Here is a 16,605-nt window from a genome sequence, read left to right as displayed (position 1 = left end):
CCAAGATGAATATTCCTGTATTTCTGTTTACTTTAACCTGATGACTATATGTCACTTTTTACATGTCTTCCTATAACTGGCAGCCATCAATGCCTTACATAAAATAGCCAATGTCAGAAATATTGCCTGTGTGATTAATTTGTATGATCTCAAAATTGTTTTATGTATTTTTCTTTATACAGGGGAGTCATATACTCAGAGAGACTTAGGGGGAAAATGTTTTTTCTTTTTCGGCCACACTTTGCGTCATATGGGATCTTAGTTCCCCAACCAGGGATCGACCCCAGGGCCCTGCAGTGGAAACGCAGACTCTCAACTACTGGACCACCTGGAAAGTCCCTGGGGAAATCTGTTAATTTACCAGGTGTTATGGGATCCCTCAACCAAACTAGATCTTGACCCCACCTTCTTCTAATCAAAGGGGAACCACAGTTGAAATGCAACTGTGAAGAGAAATAAGATAGTCAGTCTATAGGCCTGGGGCCAGGAACATTTTTAAGCATTGTCATGACTACATGCAGTTTTTGCCTCCCAAACTTCACTGGGTATAAGATACACCATTGGATAGGAAAATTCAACATTTGATACATTACTGTGCTAAGTGGCTGAGGTACTGAAAATAGGCAGGCCATCCATGGGAATCCAAATTTATAGTGGGCATTCAGACTCCCGACTCTTAAAAAGATGACTCCAAGAGCTGTAAATCCTGTCCCATACTTTGAATGTCATCATTTAAAAATCATATTACTTCAGTAATCAATAGAATCTGTAAATCAGTGTATTAGCTGTCTGTCCTCGCTAGAATATCAGACAGTAATTCTGTCAAAGGAAGTCTAGCTTTTAAAATGATATTCATTTGGAATAGTGGTGGTTTCTATCACAGCCATCATCAGTAAGCAGAGGGATCTCACTTAGACTAGACAGTAAACAAAAAGAAGAGATTCAAGCATACAGAGTTTTAACCTGTTTTTAAATGTAAGTACAAAGCTGTGGATCACTACCAGGGCCACTGTGATTATATTTATAAAATGGAGGCGATAAAAAGGTTTCATTGTAAAACATTGAGATTAATCAACCATCAAATTCTTCGTGCCTTAGGAAGTAAGGCTCCCCACCCCTTTTCTTTCTTTTTAAGGAATTGGTTTGTAGTTTTGTGACACCTTAGTGCTCACTGACAACCAGCTAAGAAATCTGCTTGAAAGAAAAGACTTGAGGAGCAGGGAGGGCCAGAGACCAGTCACCTTGGCCTCTGCTGCTGCCCCTGGCTGTTGCCTCCACTAATAAAACTGAGTCCTTTGTAAAGGAGGCGTAACTGGGCGAGTTCGTGTTCCTTGATCTGGAGGGAAGTCTTCAAAATAACAACAAACGTCTGGCAGTAGAAAGTAGAGCACAAAGTATTGACAGTTGCATCGGGATAGCATCTCAGAAATCAGAGCACGGCTCTGATCCCATAGGGAGTCTCAGCTCCACAGAAACCTCCAGATGCTTTAGTTTTAGGAGGCGGAGCAGATGCCCCAAACAGCAACTGCATCTCTCCGAAATCCTAAAACCTCCAAGGTCCTAATAAAATGCTATCCTGCCCCCTCTACCCAAATCCCTTCTCCCGTCACCAGCCAACTCTGCCTAATATGGTCCTTACCCCTCTTACAGCACTGGTCATTCTCCACTCTGTATGATCGGGGTTTATGTACATGTTTCACCTAGTGAGCCCGACCTTAAACTCCTTCCACATGGAGGATGCCAAGTCAATACTGACTGAGTCAGAGCCATGTTCTCTTGGTAGCTTGCTCCCCCAGCCAGCTCGGGCTCTGCTAGGAGAAAGCTGGTGGGCTGGACTGGGGCACAGCCGACTTCCACAGCCACTTCCTTTATGTGGGGATAAAAGACCTCGAAATCAATACTAGCCATTTTGAATGAATTCTTCCATAGTGTTTTGTTCATCCTGAGAAAAATCTATCAGGCGCTAGCTGGGTGTTTGGCACTCTGAATGCAAAAGACAGCACACATTCTGATGAGAAACAAACTCCCAGCTAAACAAATGCATCATGGAAAGTGCCAGAAATGTAGTTCATAGAAAACACTGCACCTGTGAAGAAAGGAGTGGCCAGTCCTGCCTGGTGGGCTAGTCTAGGTCAGTCTCTCAGACCAGGTTCAAGTCCTACACGATGAATCCAAGGGGAGGTACTGGGAGTCTCAGAGGTCAGGTGGCTGCTCCAAACCCCTGCTTGGTGCTTATCGGAGCCCAGCAGACATACATGAATGAGAGACCATGGTTCATCTTTCCCTTTTCTCTCTCGTGAATTTAAGAGCTTCTGTACCACCCCCCTAAAGCCCCGGATCTTCAAATAGCTGTGAGTTGCTATTTCTATAAAGTAGACAGGGACTCTTTAAATGGTTTTCAAATGATATAGAAGCATTCAGCCAAAATCTGGTCAGTTCGTTTAGCATAAAAGGTCTAAATTAGGCAACCATGGGATGTGCAAAATAGAATTGTGACTATGGATACAACTTTATCTTAGATTTGGATGTAGAATTCCTTCAATCCTAACGTTTCTTCATTGAGTCATTCAACAAATGTGCCTTGAGTTGCCTGAGTGTACAGCTTCTGTCCCAGGAATTGGGGGCCCAGACCCTGGCTCCCATCAGCCTCCTCTGCAGACCATCACCAGCATCGAGGGGCAAAAAGTCAGGGACCCACCCGGCAACACTGTTTTTAGAGTGATATTCACTGCGCATTCAGAGACCAAAAGCCAAGTGGGAGAGCAAAGCAAAGAAGGGAGATGATTTTCTGGACAGTCCAGTTGAGAATTCCACTTTGGAGGAGGAGCAGGGCCTTAGATGGTCCCCACACAGTCTGAGTCATTTAAGCCTTTCCCCAAGCCTAGGTGGCAACCAGTGGTAAAGAATCTGCCTGCCAATGCAGGAGGTGTAGGAGGCTGGAGTTTGATCCCTGGGTCGGAAAGATCCCCTGGAGTGGGAAATGGGAACCCACTCTAGTATTCTTGCCTAGGAAATTCCATGGATAGGTACAGTCCGTGGGGTCACAAAGGGTTGGACACGACTCAGTGACTGACCACGCGCCCTGAACCTTTGCTCTGACCACAGGGCATAGTGCACATAGCTATGCATTTTGAGAAGCAATAGGACAAACAATAATTCCTATTCTCCAGGAGAAAAACAAGACCCAGATCCTCACATATCTCATATGATTTAGAAAATCTAAAATGGCATCAGGTTAGCCACGTTTGCAATAAGAGATCTAAGAATTAGCTTTTATGGTGTATCTTAAGTGAGATTTCCTGCTGACTTTTTTCAAAGGAAAGTTTACCAACTGCATTTCTTCACCCTAAAGTTACTATTTTAAAGTCATCATGTTCTAATCAGTAGTAAATGACTTAGTAGTTTATGTAATGACTAATTAACTTTTATCCATTTAACAAGCATTTATTTAGTGCCTACTGTGTTCCAGGCCCTGGAGACATAAAGCCTGAGTTCTAGGCATCAGGAAGGGCCACAATTTAATCAATAATTATAATATAATAAATACAGTCAGATGAATATGAACATCCTTGATAGTCCAGTGGCTAAGACTCCACACTCCCAATACAGGGGGCCCAGGTTCGATCACTGGTGAGGGAACTAGATCCCACATGCCACATCTAAAAAAGTGATTGTGAATACTGCAGTGAAGATTGAAGATCCTGAGTGCCACAGCTAAGACCTGGCGCAGCCAAATAAATGAACGAATAAATAAATTTTTTTCCCCCAAGCCTCCTTGGGAAAGAAGCAGCTAAGAAAAGCTTTGAAAAGGAAATGGTATGAGCGGGTTGAAAGATGAAAGGATGGGTTGTAAACATCCATGGCATATACACAGAGAATGTATTATCAGTGTCTGAGCTTATATGGTAGAGTTCAGGTTGAAAGGCCCCTTATCAGTCCTCTGACCCAGCATCCCCCAGCCAGGAAATCCCCAGCAGGGAAGCACTGGTACTAGCACACTGGTCTCCCAATGGTGCTCTGGAATAGAGCTTCAGATTTCCCTCCCCAAAGAAGGGGTCAGGGCACCTGCTCAGGATTTTGGTTTATTTTATACATTAGTTGACATAAGTTTTCCTTGAGAGAGGGGGAATAACAGTTCCACAGCTAAAAACCACTGGCCTGGTACGAAGAGCATGAGGCCTTTGGGGTAGCCCCATGTCCATAGGCAAATGAGATCAAGTTATTTAATGCAGGAGAAAGTGATCTGTAAACTGTAATGCAATTGAATACCTCTAAATTTTTTTTTAAGTTATTTTTGTTATGATCTCTTTAGGCCTGAGTTCCTTTCTTTACAAAATGAAGACGTTTCACCCAGAAGTCTCAAGTCCCCTGGGTAGCTCTAGACTTAAATGCTTTGGAAGTTATCCAGCTATATCTTAACTCTTTCTGAGGACGAGAATGCTTTTTCAGTATACTCCTTTGCACTGTTTTTGACAAGACTTAATACTGGAATTAGAGCATCTTGTTGGTGAATTACAGCTAGTCACTGGGTTTGTAAATCGCAAACACTGGCACAGAAAGCTGAGGCTGTGTGGTTTTCACGATATATGGCCATTGCAAGAGCTGGTGATGTTTTTTTGTTGCACATATGCCCAACATTGGTAACTTCAAATCTTGCTTTTAATGACATTTTTATGTTCTTTTGGTAGCCAGAAGTGCAACTTGCTGAAGGCTTCGATGTGTTTATGCCTAAATCTCAGCTGGACTCTATATTGTCAAACTACACTCGCTCAGGAAGCCTTCTGTTTAGAAAACTGGTGTGTGCATTTTTTGATGACAAGACTTTGGCTAACTCCTTACCCAATGGGAAGAGGAAAAGAGGACTCAATGACAACCGGAAAGGACTAGACCAAAATATTGTGGGTGCAATAAAAGGTTGGTCTGCCTCATTTCATTTTAACGGGGTCTTTGTTAAGCTTTGCCTTCATTCCATAAAGATGCAGCTGAAACGGTAGTCAGTGAACTAGAGATGAACTTAACTTGCCGTTGGACATCTGCCCACCTGCATGGCTTTTGGGTATGAGCTCCTTAACCCTCCGCCCCAAATACCACTAGAACTTGCTGTTTCGAGGTGATGTTAACCTGTTAAAATCAGAATTTAAAAGCCAGTCTGATCTGCTGCAGAACCAAAATGAAGTCGTTCCTTTTAACTTTGAAAATGAAAGTACGTTTTCCTCTCAGTCATTTCACACTAAGAACTTTTTCAACACAGAATTTCTACTTAGATTTTTAGTTGTCAGAAGGAATACAGCTGTGATGCTCTTTTGAAAGAAGGTGAAACAGTTCTCTCCAAAGTTGAGAAGTTGCTTTACCAGGTCACTGCTTCTAAAGACACCCTAAGTGGAAGTGAACCCACTGTGAAGCCAGACCCTGCTCTGCTCCCTGGGGTTTTGTGACGTGAGTTGGGCCAGTTGCATGTAGACAAGACCCCGTGTCTCCCCATTCACACCTGTGAAGCTGTGTCTGAATCTCACTGCATTAGTATAGCCAGGTGCATGCATACGTGGATCTTCATTTAATTCCAGTTCCACATCCTGGATGTATTTTTTAATTTAATTTTTCCTATTCCTTAATTTTAACATGTCTTTATTTAGGATTCTGATAAATGTAATTTTAGGTAATGGAAGTATTTCAGTGTGACTTTCAGGAAGAATGTCAGTGAGTTGGCAAATGTAAAACACAGCCACCATGAACATGAAATTTGGGGTCAAGCCTTAGTCCCTCTAGCATCACTGACTAGAATGTGCCTTCCTGGCCGTGGACTGGGACTGGCACCCAGAAAGCACCCCCAGCCCTCTATCTCTTGGTCCCTGCAAAATGAGTCAATGAACATAATAGCACTTAGAGTATACTTGGAAACCCACGACTGACTTTTGAAAATAATACAATTTTTAAATGGAGCTAGCAAGTACCAGGCAGCCTTTGTTCATGGCCAGAAGCACATGAGCCTTCATTAGCAGAAAATTTCTTATTCTCCAACAGAGTTTTTTCACTTAAAGTGACAGTTGAGTTGTAGTAAATAAGCTACAGAGATATCACAATCGGTGCCACTTCTAAAAAGAATGATTCAGCCTGAAGCGACACTGAAAACAAGATTACAGAATTTGAAAAATAGTCAGTGATGTAACTAGGGCTTGCTGAAGTGAAAAAGGGTCCCATTTGGATTTAATATGGCTGGGGCTTGTGGAAACATGAAGGTCAAGGCTGATGATGCTTTTCATGCTGAAGCTCTTAAACATGCTGCAGTGTAGCCAAGAATTGTTTTAATTTTCTTTTTTTTTCCAGGGCAGTATATTAACAGTATGAAAGTGTTTGGAAATTAGGGAATCATAAAAGACCACGTTTCATTTTCATGACAGTAGAAGAGTTACTCTAATCACAGATGATAATGAAATATATCGTTACATATATCAAACCGATACGGGTTTTCTTCTGCCATTTTCCATTTAGACTGGACATGATACCGTAGCCTGAGAAAGTATATTACAATCAGAAGTAAAAAACATGCCTTAATCTTCTTCACATCTCTCCTCTTTAGCTAGAAATAAAAATGGCAATGAGCCCTCTTCAAACCCTAGTTCATCATAGAGCAGATTATTCAAACCAAAGAACTTTAATTTTCCATACTCTTTTTTTGTTGACTTAAACCTGGCATCAAAAATTCTTTTAGGGCAACAGACAAACACAATAACTTTAAGACAGACGGAAATCCACCCATCAGGCACCAACAGCCTAAGTCAACAGATACCACACAGTCACTTGTTTGCTTCCAGTGTTGATTCATAGAAACATTTTTATTTTGATTTCTTTTCCTTCTTACAAAAATAACACATGCTTGTTAAAAAAAAAGAAATCCAAACCATGAAAAGACACAGAAAGCTGAAAGGCTTCCATCCCCCGGCTCTTCAGAGTATCTGTGTGCATTCCTGTAATCTTCGTTCAAACTATGAATGAGGTGTCGGGTTTGTCTCTCTAACGAGAACATTCTGTTCATACTAATCAGCCAGCATTTTTACCTGATTTTTCTGACAATTTCTTACAAGCACCTTGAGGACAAGCTTTGTCATCCTGTTTTGTTTTTTTTTTATTACCTGTTGCACCTCACTGAGAGCTCTACCCCCAGTCGGGTTTCCATAAATACATGCGGGGCAAATGGACCTAAGTTTTTGTTTCTCATGTTGACTTTGCCTTAATCTATTGACATAGTGGGCCTAGTACTAAGCATCCATCCTCAGGGCTTCTCACACCTAATTTGGAACAGCTGACATCAGTTGTTGTAATAAATTGTTACTTGTTAATAACGTGCCAATGAAACCAAAAATATGGAAACAAAAATTGAATGTAAATTTGAAGACACTTCTCTTAATGCCCTAATTTTCTTTTCATATCATACTTTGACTCACTAAAAATTTATTGACGTACATACTACAATATAAAGTGATTTTTGGAAGTAGTTATTAACTGAAGTTTTTTGTTTTGTCTTGTTTTGTTTATCACTGTGCTGTGTGACTTGCAGCGTCTTAGTTCCCTGACCAGGGATTAAACCCTGATCCCCGGCACTGTAAGCGTAGCCCTAAGCACTGGACCACCAAGGGATTCCCACAGTTCTTTAAAAAAAAAGAGAGAGAGAGAAAATAACAAAATAACATGCATACATGAAAGAGACCCAAGAAATCTAAGCAACTCTTTTAAGGTCTTACAGAATAATTATACCCAGTTTTTCTTGCTATTATTAGAGCGAAAATGAAATTTATTTCCCCAACCAAGTCTTTTGAATCTCAGTAATCTGGCAAAGTAATAAAATGGTTTCTTTCTTTATAATTATAGCAAAACTACTCATGTACCCCCTGCTGTCTACTACATACTTTGAAAAGATTTTGCAAATATTAAGTGTTCTGTCTTCCTTCCTCTGTCCTTTATGGGACAGTTCACCAATACTATATTAATTTGCAACTATATTAGTTTTACAACTTAGGGATATACAAAGACCAGTCAATTTCATAAAACCTTCAAAGTGAAAACAATAGTGGGGCTGGATTTTGTTTCGAAGTGATAAGGTTGGTTAAGAATGGGAACAAAGATGAAGGAAAACCTGTAAAATGCTTATAGATAGGAACAGAAATGTGCTGAAAAAACAGTTTATTGTACGATTGTTAACATAGCTCTTTGTAGTGATAATTAATATTCCCCATACTATAGTACCTGGAAAATAAAATATAAACCTCTTTATAGAGATCATGCTTTCAACGTAGTCTCATCTGTCTTATGGTAGCTAACACTGATTGGTAATTCATTAAAAATTCATTTATAGGTTATGACCCGAGGTGTTGGTGATGGAAGGATCCTTAATTAGAAACATCCACCTGAGCACTTTGAATTTAACTCTGGGAAGAAGCAACTTAGGATCTTATTAAGTGGAGTCTTGGGTTTTGATGCTGAGGAGAGTTTAAATTAAATCCTAGATTTAATTTGGGAATGATCTTACAACCAGGATGCAGCATTGAGGTCAGAACCTCGGCCGGCCTTCCTCCCTCATGCTTTACCTGCCAGAGACCACCTGGTTCTCAATGTCTTAGGCCAGGAGACCATGCAGGGTGACCTAGTGAGAGTTTTGTTAGATATTGACATAATCATTCCTGTCTGAAGGCTCTTCAGAAAGTATTGTTGCAGTAAAGCTGTTTTTAGAGCCTGGGTTATGGTTTTTAATTCAGCTTCAGAGTAATTAGTTGAGAGAGTTTTATTATTGAGTTGGCCCAGAAGTTCATTAGGGTTTTCCATGGTCTTAAGTAAAAACCTGAACGAACTTTTGGGCCAACCCGGTACTATCCAACAAACAAGATTCTTGAATCCTCCTGCATTCAAAGCAAATTATGTCTGCTTGTCAATTGCAAGAACCGCTCTACTGCCCTTTGCTCACTCCATGCAGTACATGACGCAGCACAGACTTTGATGCCGCTCTTGGGGGCATCTAGGCTGCTGACCTGCTGGGGTGGTCCACAGGGATCAGCGCATCCCCAGGAGGGTGCTCTCCTTGGGTGGTGCTGTTTCTGACACTTCATGAGACCCACCCTTTCATAGGCTCTGCTGAACAGACAACCAAAAGCTCTCCTTTTACTCCAGAAACTCAAGAGACATCCAAGGTCTATATTTGTCATTTTATTTTTTTGAACTTTTTTGGCTGTGCCTCTTGGCAAGTGGGATCTTAGTTCCCTGACCAGGGATCGAACCTGCACCCCCTGCAGTGGAAGCGCAGAGTCTTAACCACCGGACTGCCAGGGAAGTCCCTGCCATTTTAGAACTCCTTTATTCTCCACCTTTTTATCATCACTCATTTCCTTGGATTTATTCCCCAACAGTGAATAGCTGTTTTCTCTCTGGTCTCTAATAGGCTTTTAATATGTTTGGGGGTGGAATCCACATCTGGTTTCTTATTCATTTCTTTTTTTAAAAAAATAATTATTTATATATTTATTTTTGGCCGTGCCGGGTCTTTGTTGCTGCAAGGACTTTCCCAGTTGCTGCTAGCGGGGGATGCTCTTCGTTGCAATGCACGGGCTTCTCCCTGTGACGGCTTCTCTTGCTGCAGGGCACTGGGTCTAGAGCGCATGGGCTCAGTAGTTGCAGCTCTTGGGCTGCAGAGCACAGGCTCGGTTGTGGTGCACGGGCTTAGTTGCTCCACGGCATGTGGGATCTTCCTGGAACAGGATCAGACCTGTGTCTCCTGCATTAGCAGGCAGATTCCTCACCACTGAGCCACCAGGGAAGCCCTTACTTATTTCTTGATAGTAACTTCTTTGTGTTCTGAGAGCTCTCTTTAAGAACAAGGCTGAAACATCAGCTTGCATTCAGATACGCCTGTGATGCTGATGATTTTCGTTCCATTTATGGGAAAGGAAGCTGAGGCTGTGAGAAGTTAAGTAAACTTAAAGGAAACAGCTAGTAAGTGGGAAACCCAAGATTGAACCCCAGGCCTCTCCCCAAAGCCATTACTTCGTTTCTTCTATGAGGACTATTGAAAAGAAAGGAAGGTATCTCAACTTTAAATTTTTATCTTAAATGTTAGCATTTTGGATTCTTTATAAATTCCACTGGGAAGGTGGCCATGCTAATGATTTGAAATGACTGGTCAGTTGTGTGGTATTCAGAACAAATTTCTAGATAAGCTTAGCTCTCCTTCCATTTATTTCCTAGTTTCAAGGGCAGGTCTTCCTTTGAAGACAGTGAGAATCAGTCCCATTGACAGTAGGGAGGGAAATAGAAGCATGATCCTTTCCCTAGGGAAAGAGACACTTTCAGAACATAGAACCACAGAGAAGGAGCATGCAGGTCCCCCTGCATGTGCGACTTCCAGCACTGTATGTAAATTCAGTTCTAGGTGAAGTGTTTGCCCACTGGAGCCAATCAGTGAATGCTTTCATTCAAGAATCCTTTTAGTTTCCATGTTACAACATTGGAAGTCACAGTGCAACTGGCATGCTCTTTCTCTGTGGTTCTTGTGGTTCTGTATACTGGAAGTGTCCATGTTAATGTTTGGCAGAAACCAACATAATTCTGTAAAGGATAAACATAATTTATCCTTCAATTAAAAAGTAAATTACTTAAAAAAAAGAATCCTTTTAGAAGATGACTCACCATTGTGGACAGGGAAGCCTGGCATGCTGCAGTCCATGGGGTTGCAAAGAGTCGGACATGACTGAGTGACTGAACTGAACTGAACCATTTGTGAAATATCTGTTCATCAGTTTACGTATCAGATCAGCTTAGAACAGGACAGGACTGCGTACTATATGACGACAAACTCTAAGAGATTGTTTAATGACATCACATTCATAACTTGTCTGTGACTACTACCGAGTTGCTGTTATTGGCATTCTTCCTCTTTTTATGGAGGCCCAGCAACACGTGGGGATGTTGAACCTTGATTATTCTGCACCTGGAACCCTCTATGTTCAACCTCTGCCATAGCTGGTCTCATATTTCAAGGTGCATCAGAATTACTGCAGGTATTGGTTCAAAATTCAGATTTCTGGGTCCCCTCCTGGAGATTGATTCAGTAGGTATAGGGTCGTCCAGGAATCGGGATTTTGAGCAAGCAGCTGCCAATGACTGATGGCAGCTATTTCCAGACCACCCCCTTGGCAGGACTTCCCTGATGACTCGGACAGAAAAGCGTCTACTTGCAATGTAGGAGACCCGGGTTCCATCCCTGGGTTGGAAAGATCCCTTGAAGAAGAAAATGGCAACCCATTCCAGTATTCTTGCCTGGAAAATCCAGTGGACGGAGGAGCCTGGCGGGCTGTGGTCCATGGGGTCGCAGAGAGTTGGACACAACTGAGTTACTAACACACACACACTTGGCAGAGCAGCGCCATCGCAGCTCAGGTTGTAATGACTGGTTCCAATGAGACACTGTCTGTCTGGGCCGCCTGGCCCTCCTGCACATGTCCATCCCCCACTTGCTAAGAGTGCTTCTTTTCTGAAGCCTGCCCTGCGTCTCTCCTGGAGCAAATGACAAGATAACCTATGTCCACAGACTGTCTGGGGCTTAGCCTGATTTTTTCCTGTCGTCTGACACAAGAGTTCTGGTTTCAGACACACCCTCAGTGGCTCCCCAGAACTCAAGGGATGAACTGCCTCGTTTCCCAAAGTGGAAAAAGGGCATAGCCAGACTCAGCTGGAGACTAGTGTGTGGATCAATAAACACATGTGTAGATGCTGGGAGGCTCTACTGTCACTACACAGAAAGTCATCTCTGTTCTTGGCAAGCATTTGTCTAGACTCCTCCTCAATGGCATATCTGGAGCACTTTGCCACCAACTTCCATACCAAACAGTGTCACACAGAAGACGTGGTCTTGGCCGCTTTTCTGATTCCAGTTGTCACAAGAACACCCAAACATTTGCAGTGGTTTCATTGACCTCACAAACTTAGAAATCATCAGCAGGCAAGACATTTCTGGTAACAACACTCAGGCTTATTACCGACTCATTGAGAGCTGGGAAAAGGTGCCCTGACCTTCAGGGTATGCAGTCCCGCAGAGCCACAGACCTGTAAACAGTGAGCCGAACCTAGCACCATCTCCAAGACAGGACAGGATGAACGTCAGGTGCCCGTTACTGATGGAGTGATTGCAAATCTCGGTTCAGAGAAAGACCCACGGAACAGGTGGCGTTGGAATTCAACCTTGAAGGATGAGCACTGTCCTAGATGCAAAGAGAATGGAAAAGGTTAACTTACCGAGTAAGATTAATGAAGCTTCAACACAGTAAGACATTGGAGCCTTTCACCTCCAGAACAGTTTAAAGTCTATTCTAAGCATAGGGCCTTGAGTCCTCACCAAGCTGTTTACCTTCGAGTGTTTAACTTCATGACTATAAACGCCAATTGCCATGGACATCAACATAGTTTACGCTCAGGGGTTTTCCACCTGGGCTGTGCTTTTTATTTTTTTAAAGTATTAAGTCTTTATTGAATTTGCTACCGTACTGCTTCTGTTTTTTATGTTTTGGTTTTTTGGCCTGGAGGCATGTAGAATCTTAGCTCCCCAGCTAAGTGGGAGGGATCAAACCTGCACCCCCTGCATTAAGTCTTAACCACTGAACTGCCCGGGAAGTCCCTGGGGCTGTGCTTCTTAAAGTTGCTTAAAGCTGCCTCAGCCCCATCCCGGACTTAATGAACCAGAAAACTTGGGATTGGGGCCATAGGGAGTAGCCAGATTGTCCCTCATTTGTCACTGGTCATGTGTAAGCTCAGAAAAGGAACCTCCTCCCCTTCCTCAAAGTGACAAGTCGATCTGCATAAGGAGCAAAGGGACACATGGAGACGTTTGTTGAGAAGGATGTTGTGGCTTTTGTTGATGTTGTCTCCACCCCATTTCATCACAGACGCGAGCCTGCCCTGGATTAACTCACAGGGACTCAGTTCTAAGTCCTGGGTACTGAATTCTCACCCAGCCAGCCTTTCAACACCACAGCCAGGGCTGAAGTAAACAGCCTCCTGTTTCTGTCACACAGGCAGGGCCACCACAACATCACTGTGCTTTTTGTGACGTTACAGGCACCCTTCCCAGGGTGGACATTGTCACTTTGTTTATTTCTTATGACAGTTTTCCGGCAGATGCTAGTCGTATGTCCTAAGGGAGAGGTACCTTTTTAATCTCTAGCCACGGCACAGTATGATGTGGCCTAGCCACAGTTCTGGACAGAAGAAGCAGTATTTTCTGCTTAGCCCACATCACTATTCTTTAAATCCCTGAATTGCGCGGCTAATCTGAAATGCTCATCAGCATCTTCAGGTAATGCCTCGTCTCTGTTTTCCTTCCCATTGCCAGGAAGCGGAATTGGATAATAAGGCCCAAACTAGTCAAATTACATTCCTCGTTGCTTTTCTCCTGGACCTATCATTGGTGCTAGTGATCTGGCAATTATTTTAATTCATTTCCATGAACAGTTGCTGACTGTCTCCTACAAGAGACTCAGCAGACTTCTGAGACTTGAGAATTGACATTCGCTTGGACAGCTGCCCCACAGATGTCTATGCAGTGATCGTGGGATATTTGCTGTCACTGTGGTACCAGGGACTGGTGGTCAGCTCACAAAAAACCTAGGATACATGTCAGTTTCCATTAAGAAAATGCCTCAAAATCCACGGGCCTTTATTTAAAATTGAACTGAAAGTTGTCATGGATTGTGGGTGCCTGGAAGACATCTCCGTATAACAGCAAGCCTGGCTGCAGCTGTCTTAGAAGAGAGAGAGACTGCCTCTTGGAATTAGTCGGGTTTTCACACCGACTCTCCCTATAGTCAAGTCTGTTACGCTGACTGTGTTTCCAGGATCTTCTTTCTTCCTTCTGGCACTTGGTTTAATTGTGATGCTTCTCCATCATCAGCTCCTGGTATTTCTCAGAACCATATCGTCCCCTTGGCAACCCTTTGCTTTTGATCACAGAGCCCATCCAGCAGGCCTTATGTTACGTACTGGAGTCCCCACACCTCTCCATCACCACCCGTCCCACATGGAAGCAGCTTAGCCACCTACAACTAAGTAGGAGAAAATCTTAATTAGAAATGTGAATGGAAGCCAGGTGCTAAGGAGACAGGTGACAGCAGGAACCAAGACATGCAGGCCATCCAACCTAACCACTAGAAGATGTGGGGACCTGTCCTGGCCCCTTTCTAGAGTCAGGGCTGGTCCTTCTTACCCAAGTGTGCATCACTTGAAAGGTGGCTTGGGCCTTCTTACACTAACATTCCCTGGCAGGAATTTTTTTTTTTGGCTGTACTACTTGGCATGCAGGATCTTAGTTCCCCGACCAGGCATCAAACCCACAATCCCTGCAGTGGAAGCACAGAGTCTTAACCACTGGACCACCAGACACATCATTATTGACAGCAGCATCAGCATTCTGCTTTTCAAGTTTGAAAGCTCAGACATCATGAATGCCGTTTTCTTCTTCTCTGCCACTGATCACTGGGTCTGATCATGACCCAGTCCTATCAGTGCTTTCTGTCCTTTCTCTCCCGTTCACTGGTCTCAGCTTCTCTGACACCATCCTAGTCCAGCTGTCTATCACTTTGACCCTGAAGCTCTGCAGAAACACTTTTTAAATATACTTCCTACCCCTCACTTTTTCATCTAGGTTGTACTAATGGTATATTAACAGCCACTTGTAAGATAAGAGCCATGGCATTTTTCCTACCCCCTCTTTGCCTGTTAAATCAAGTGCAATCTCTGGCCTTTCCCCAAACTCCCTGGAGCTTGACCACATTTCCCCCAGGCTCCTACGTGGTGAACCAGCCCAGCACTGACACTGTTCCTTAAGCATCACTTGCTTGTCTTGGACTTTGAGTCTCTCTATGTTCCCCAGGCTACAATGCTCTTCTCTCTTTGTAGACAAATCCTGCCCATTCTTGGTCCAGCCCAGGTCTCATTACCTTGATGGTGAGACTCTCTCCTGGTGCCTGAGCCTCCATCGATTTTTCCTTTCTCTAAACTCTTACAGCACACGTTACCTTTATCCAGCTTAGCAGTACATCCTCACCCTTAGCTTTGCTACTCATAGTTTAGGTGGAGGATGGCTCTATCATTTATTGCCCAAACTGGAACCCTTTGAGAGTGAAAATGCTGTTAATCGCTTCCCTGGGAAAACGGGCATTTTGAACTCTCCAGTGAAAATCAGGATCTTTGGTCATCCTACTGTGCTTGGGCATCTTATCTTTGCAAGACTGTGAACGCCTAGAGGGCAAATCTTACATGGGGGCTATTTGCTTTGTGTGCTCCTTGGTATGTGAAATGCAGTTAATGATCAATAAATGCAGGAAGGAAGGAAAGATGGATGGAGGGAATTAGGCAGTCAATTCATCCTCACTGAAAAAGCTGGTGTCTTAAAAATCAAAACAACTCTACCCCACAGGACAGGAAACCAGGGTAAGCACACAGCTTCTCCATGACCAGTTAGAAGAGAGCCACTGAAATTAGAGAAGGCAGAATTATAAGTTTGAAGATGGAAGAAACAACAGTAACAGACAAATCAGGTGGTATAGAGCAGTTGAGGATGGTATAAATCTTGTCAGTCAAAACCATCAAAGCAATCCTGAATGTAAAGCCTAATTTGTATTCTGTGAAGGCTCTGAAAGCATGAATTATCATTATATATCAAAGAGCAGCCACCACAGTATGCAATATAGGAAGTGTAGTTTTTCCCACTTTCATTCACACCAGAAAGTCATCATCTCCAAAAGGTAAAGTGTAATAATTTCCTCATGGGATTTTGATTTTAAATAAACTCCCAAATTGAATTCCAAAGCAAGCTAACTGTGCCATTTTCGGTCTTTACCATCTCAAGGCTTCTTGATAATGTCAGCATAGTTATCCATCCCTAGCATCCATCATCACAGCACCTCAGTGGCTCAAAAAGAAAGTACTGAAAGATTGAGAACTTCCTCTTGTCAGTCTCAACATAACTCCCAAATTTCCTTAAGCCGATCTCAATTAGAAGGGAGTTGTTCACTGTTAAGAAAAAAGAGGAAATAGAACCCCAGCTCCGAGGCATCAGCCCTGTCCTAATGCCCAGCATCTTCACTGCCATGCTCCCTAACAACATCAGCCATGGGCGGATGGAGGCAGGGATGGGGTGAGTGTGTTGCTCTGCTGGCCTGATCCCCATGGGCGAGACCTCAGCACCCCTACTGCTTGCACAGCTCGTCATTCTTGTCCTTCCCATCTCAGCCATCTCTGAATTTAGGTGGTGGTGAGGGACAGAGTGGTCCCTGAGCTTCCCAAATATGTTATCACTCATTCTGGTCCTATGACTATTAACTGGCCAGCAGGTGTGCTCAGGACCTCATGGAATGACTTCAAAAGTTCACAAGCCGAGAATCCTAGCTTTAAAAACCAAGAGGAAAGAAAACTCAGCACTTTCCCCTCATTTGTTTCTATAAAGAACAGATACATAGAGAAGCGTCCTGGCAAGCAATGCTTAGCCACTCAACGGATGCGTGATTTACGCCGCTGCCCAACTATTTGAGCTGATGATTCCTGAGCTTTTAAATTTCGTTTCACCCGAGG

General features: G+C 43.2%; 1 protein-coding gene across 4 annotated transcripts in view; it reads left to right on the top strand.

Moving 5' to 3' along the window:
• BEND7 (BEN domain containing 7) overlaps window positions 1-16,605 on the top strand; it is an 85,049-nt gene that overhangs the window by 43,278 nt on the left and 25,166 nt on the right. For 3 of the 4 annotated variants that reach the window (XM_018057124.1, XM_018057123.1, XM_018057122.1), the window contains one exon: window positions 4,689-4,914. In XM_018057124.1, the coding sequence (XP_017912613.1) occupies window positions 4,689-4,914 (226 nt within the window). The remainder of the gene's footprint in view (window positions 1-4,688; window positions 4,915-16,605) is intronic. The other variant, XM_018057125.1, reaches the window with a different exon arrangement.

Source organism: Capra hircus, chromosome 13 (assembly GCF_001704415.2).
Source record: "Capra hircus breed San Clemente chromosome 13, ASM170441v1, whole genome shotgun sequence".
NCBI lineage: Eukaryota > Metazoa > Chordata > Mammalia > Artiodactyla > Bovidae > Capra > Capra hircus.
The sequence above is the reverse complement of the archived record's forward strand: the minus strand, read 5'-3'. Positions and strand labels throughout refer to the sequence as shown.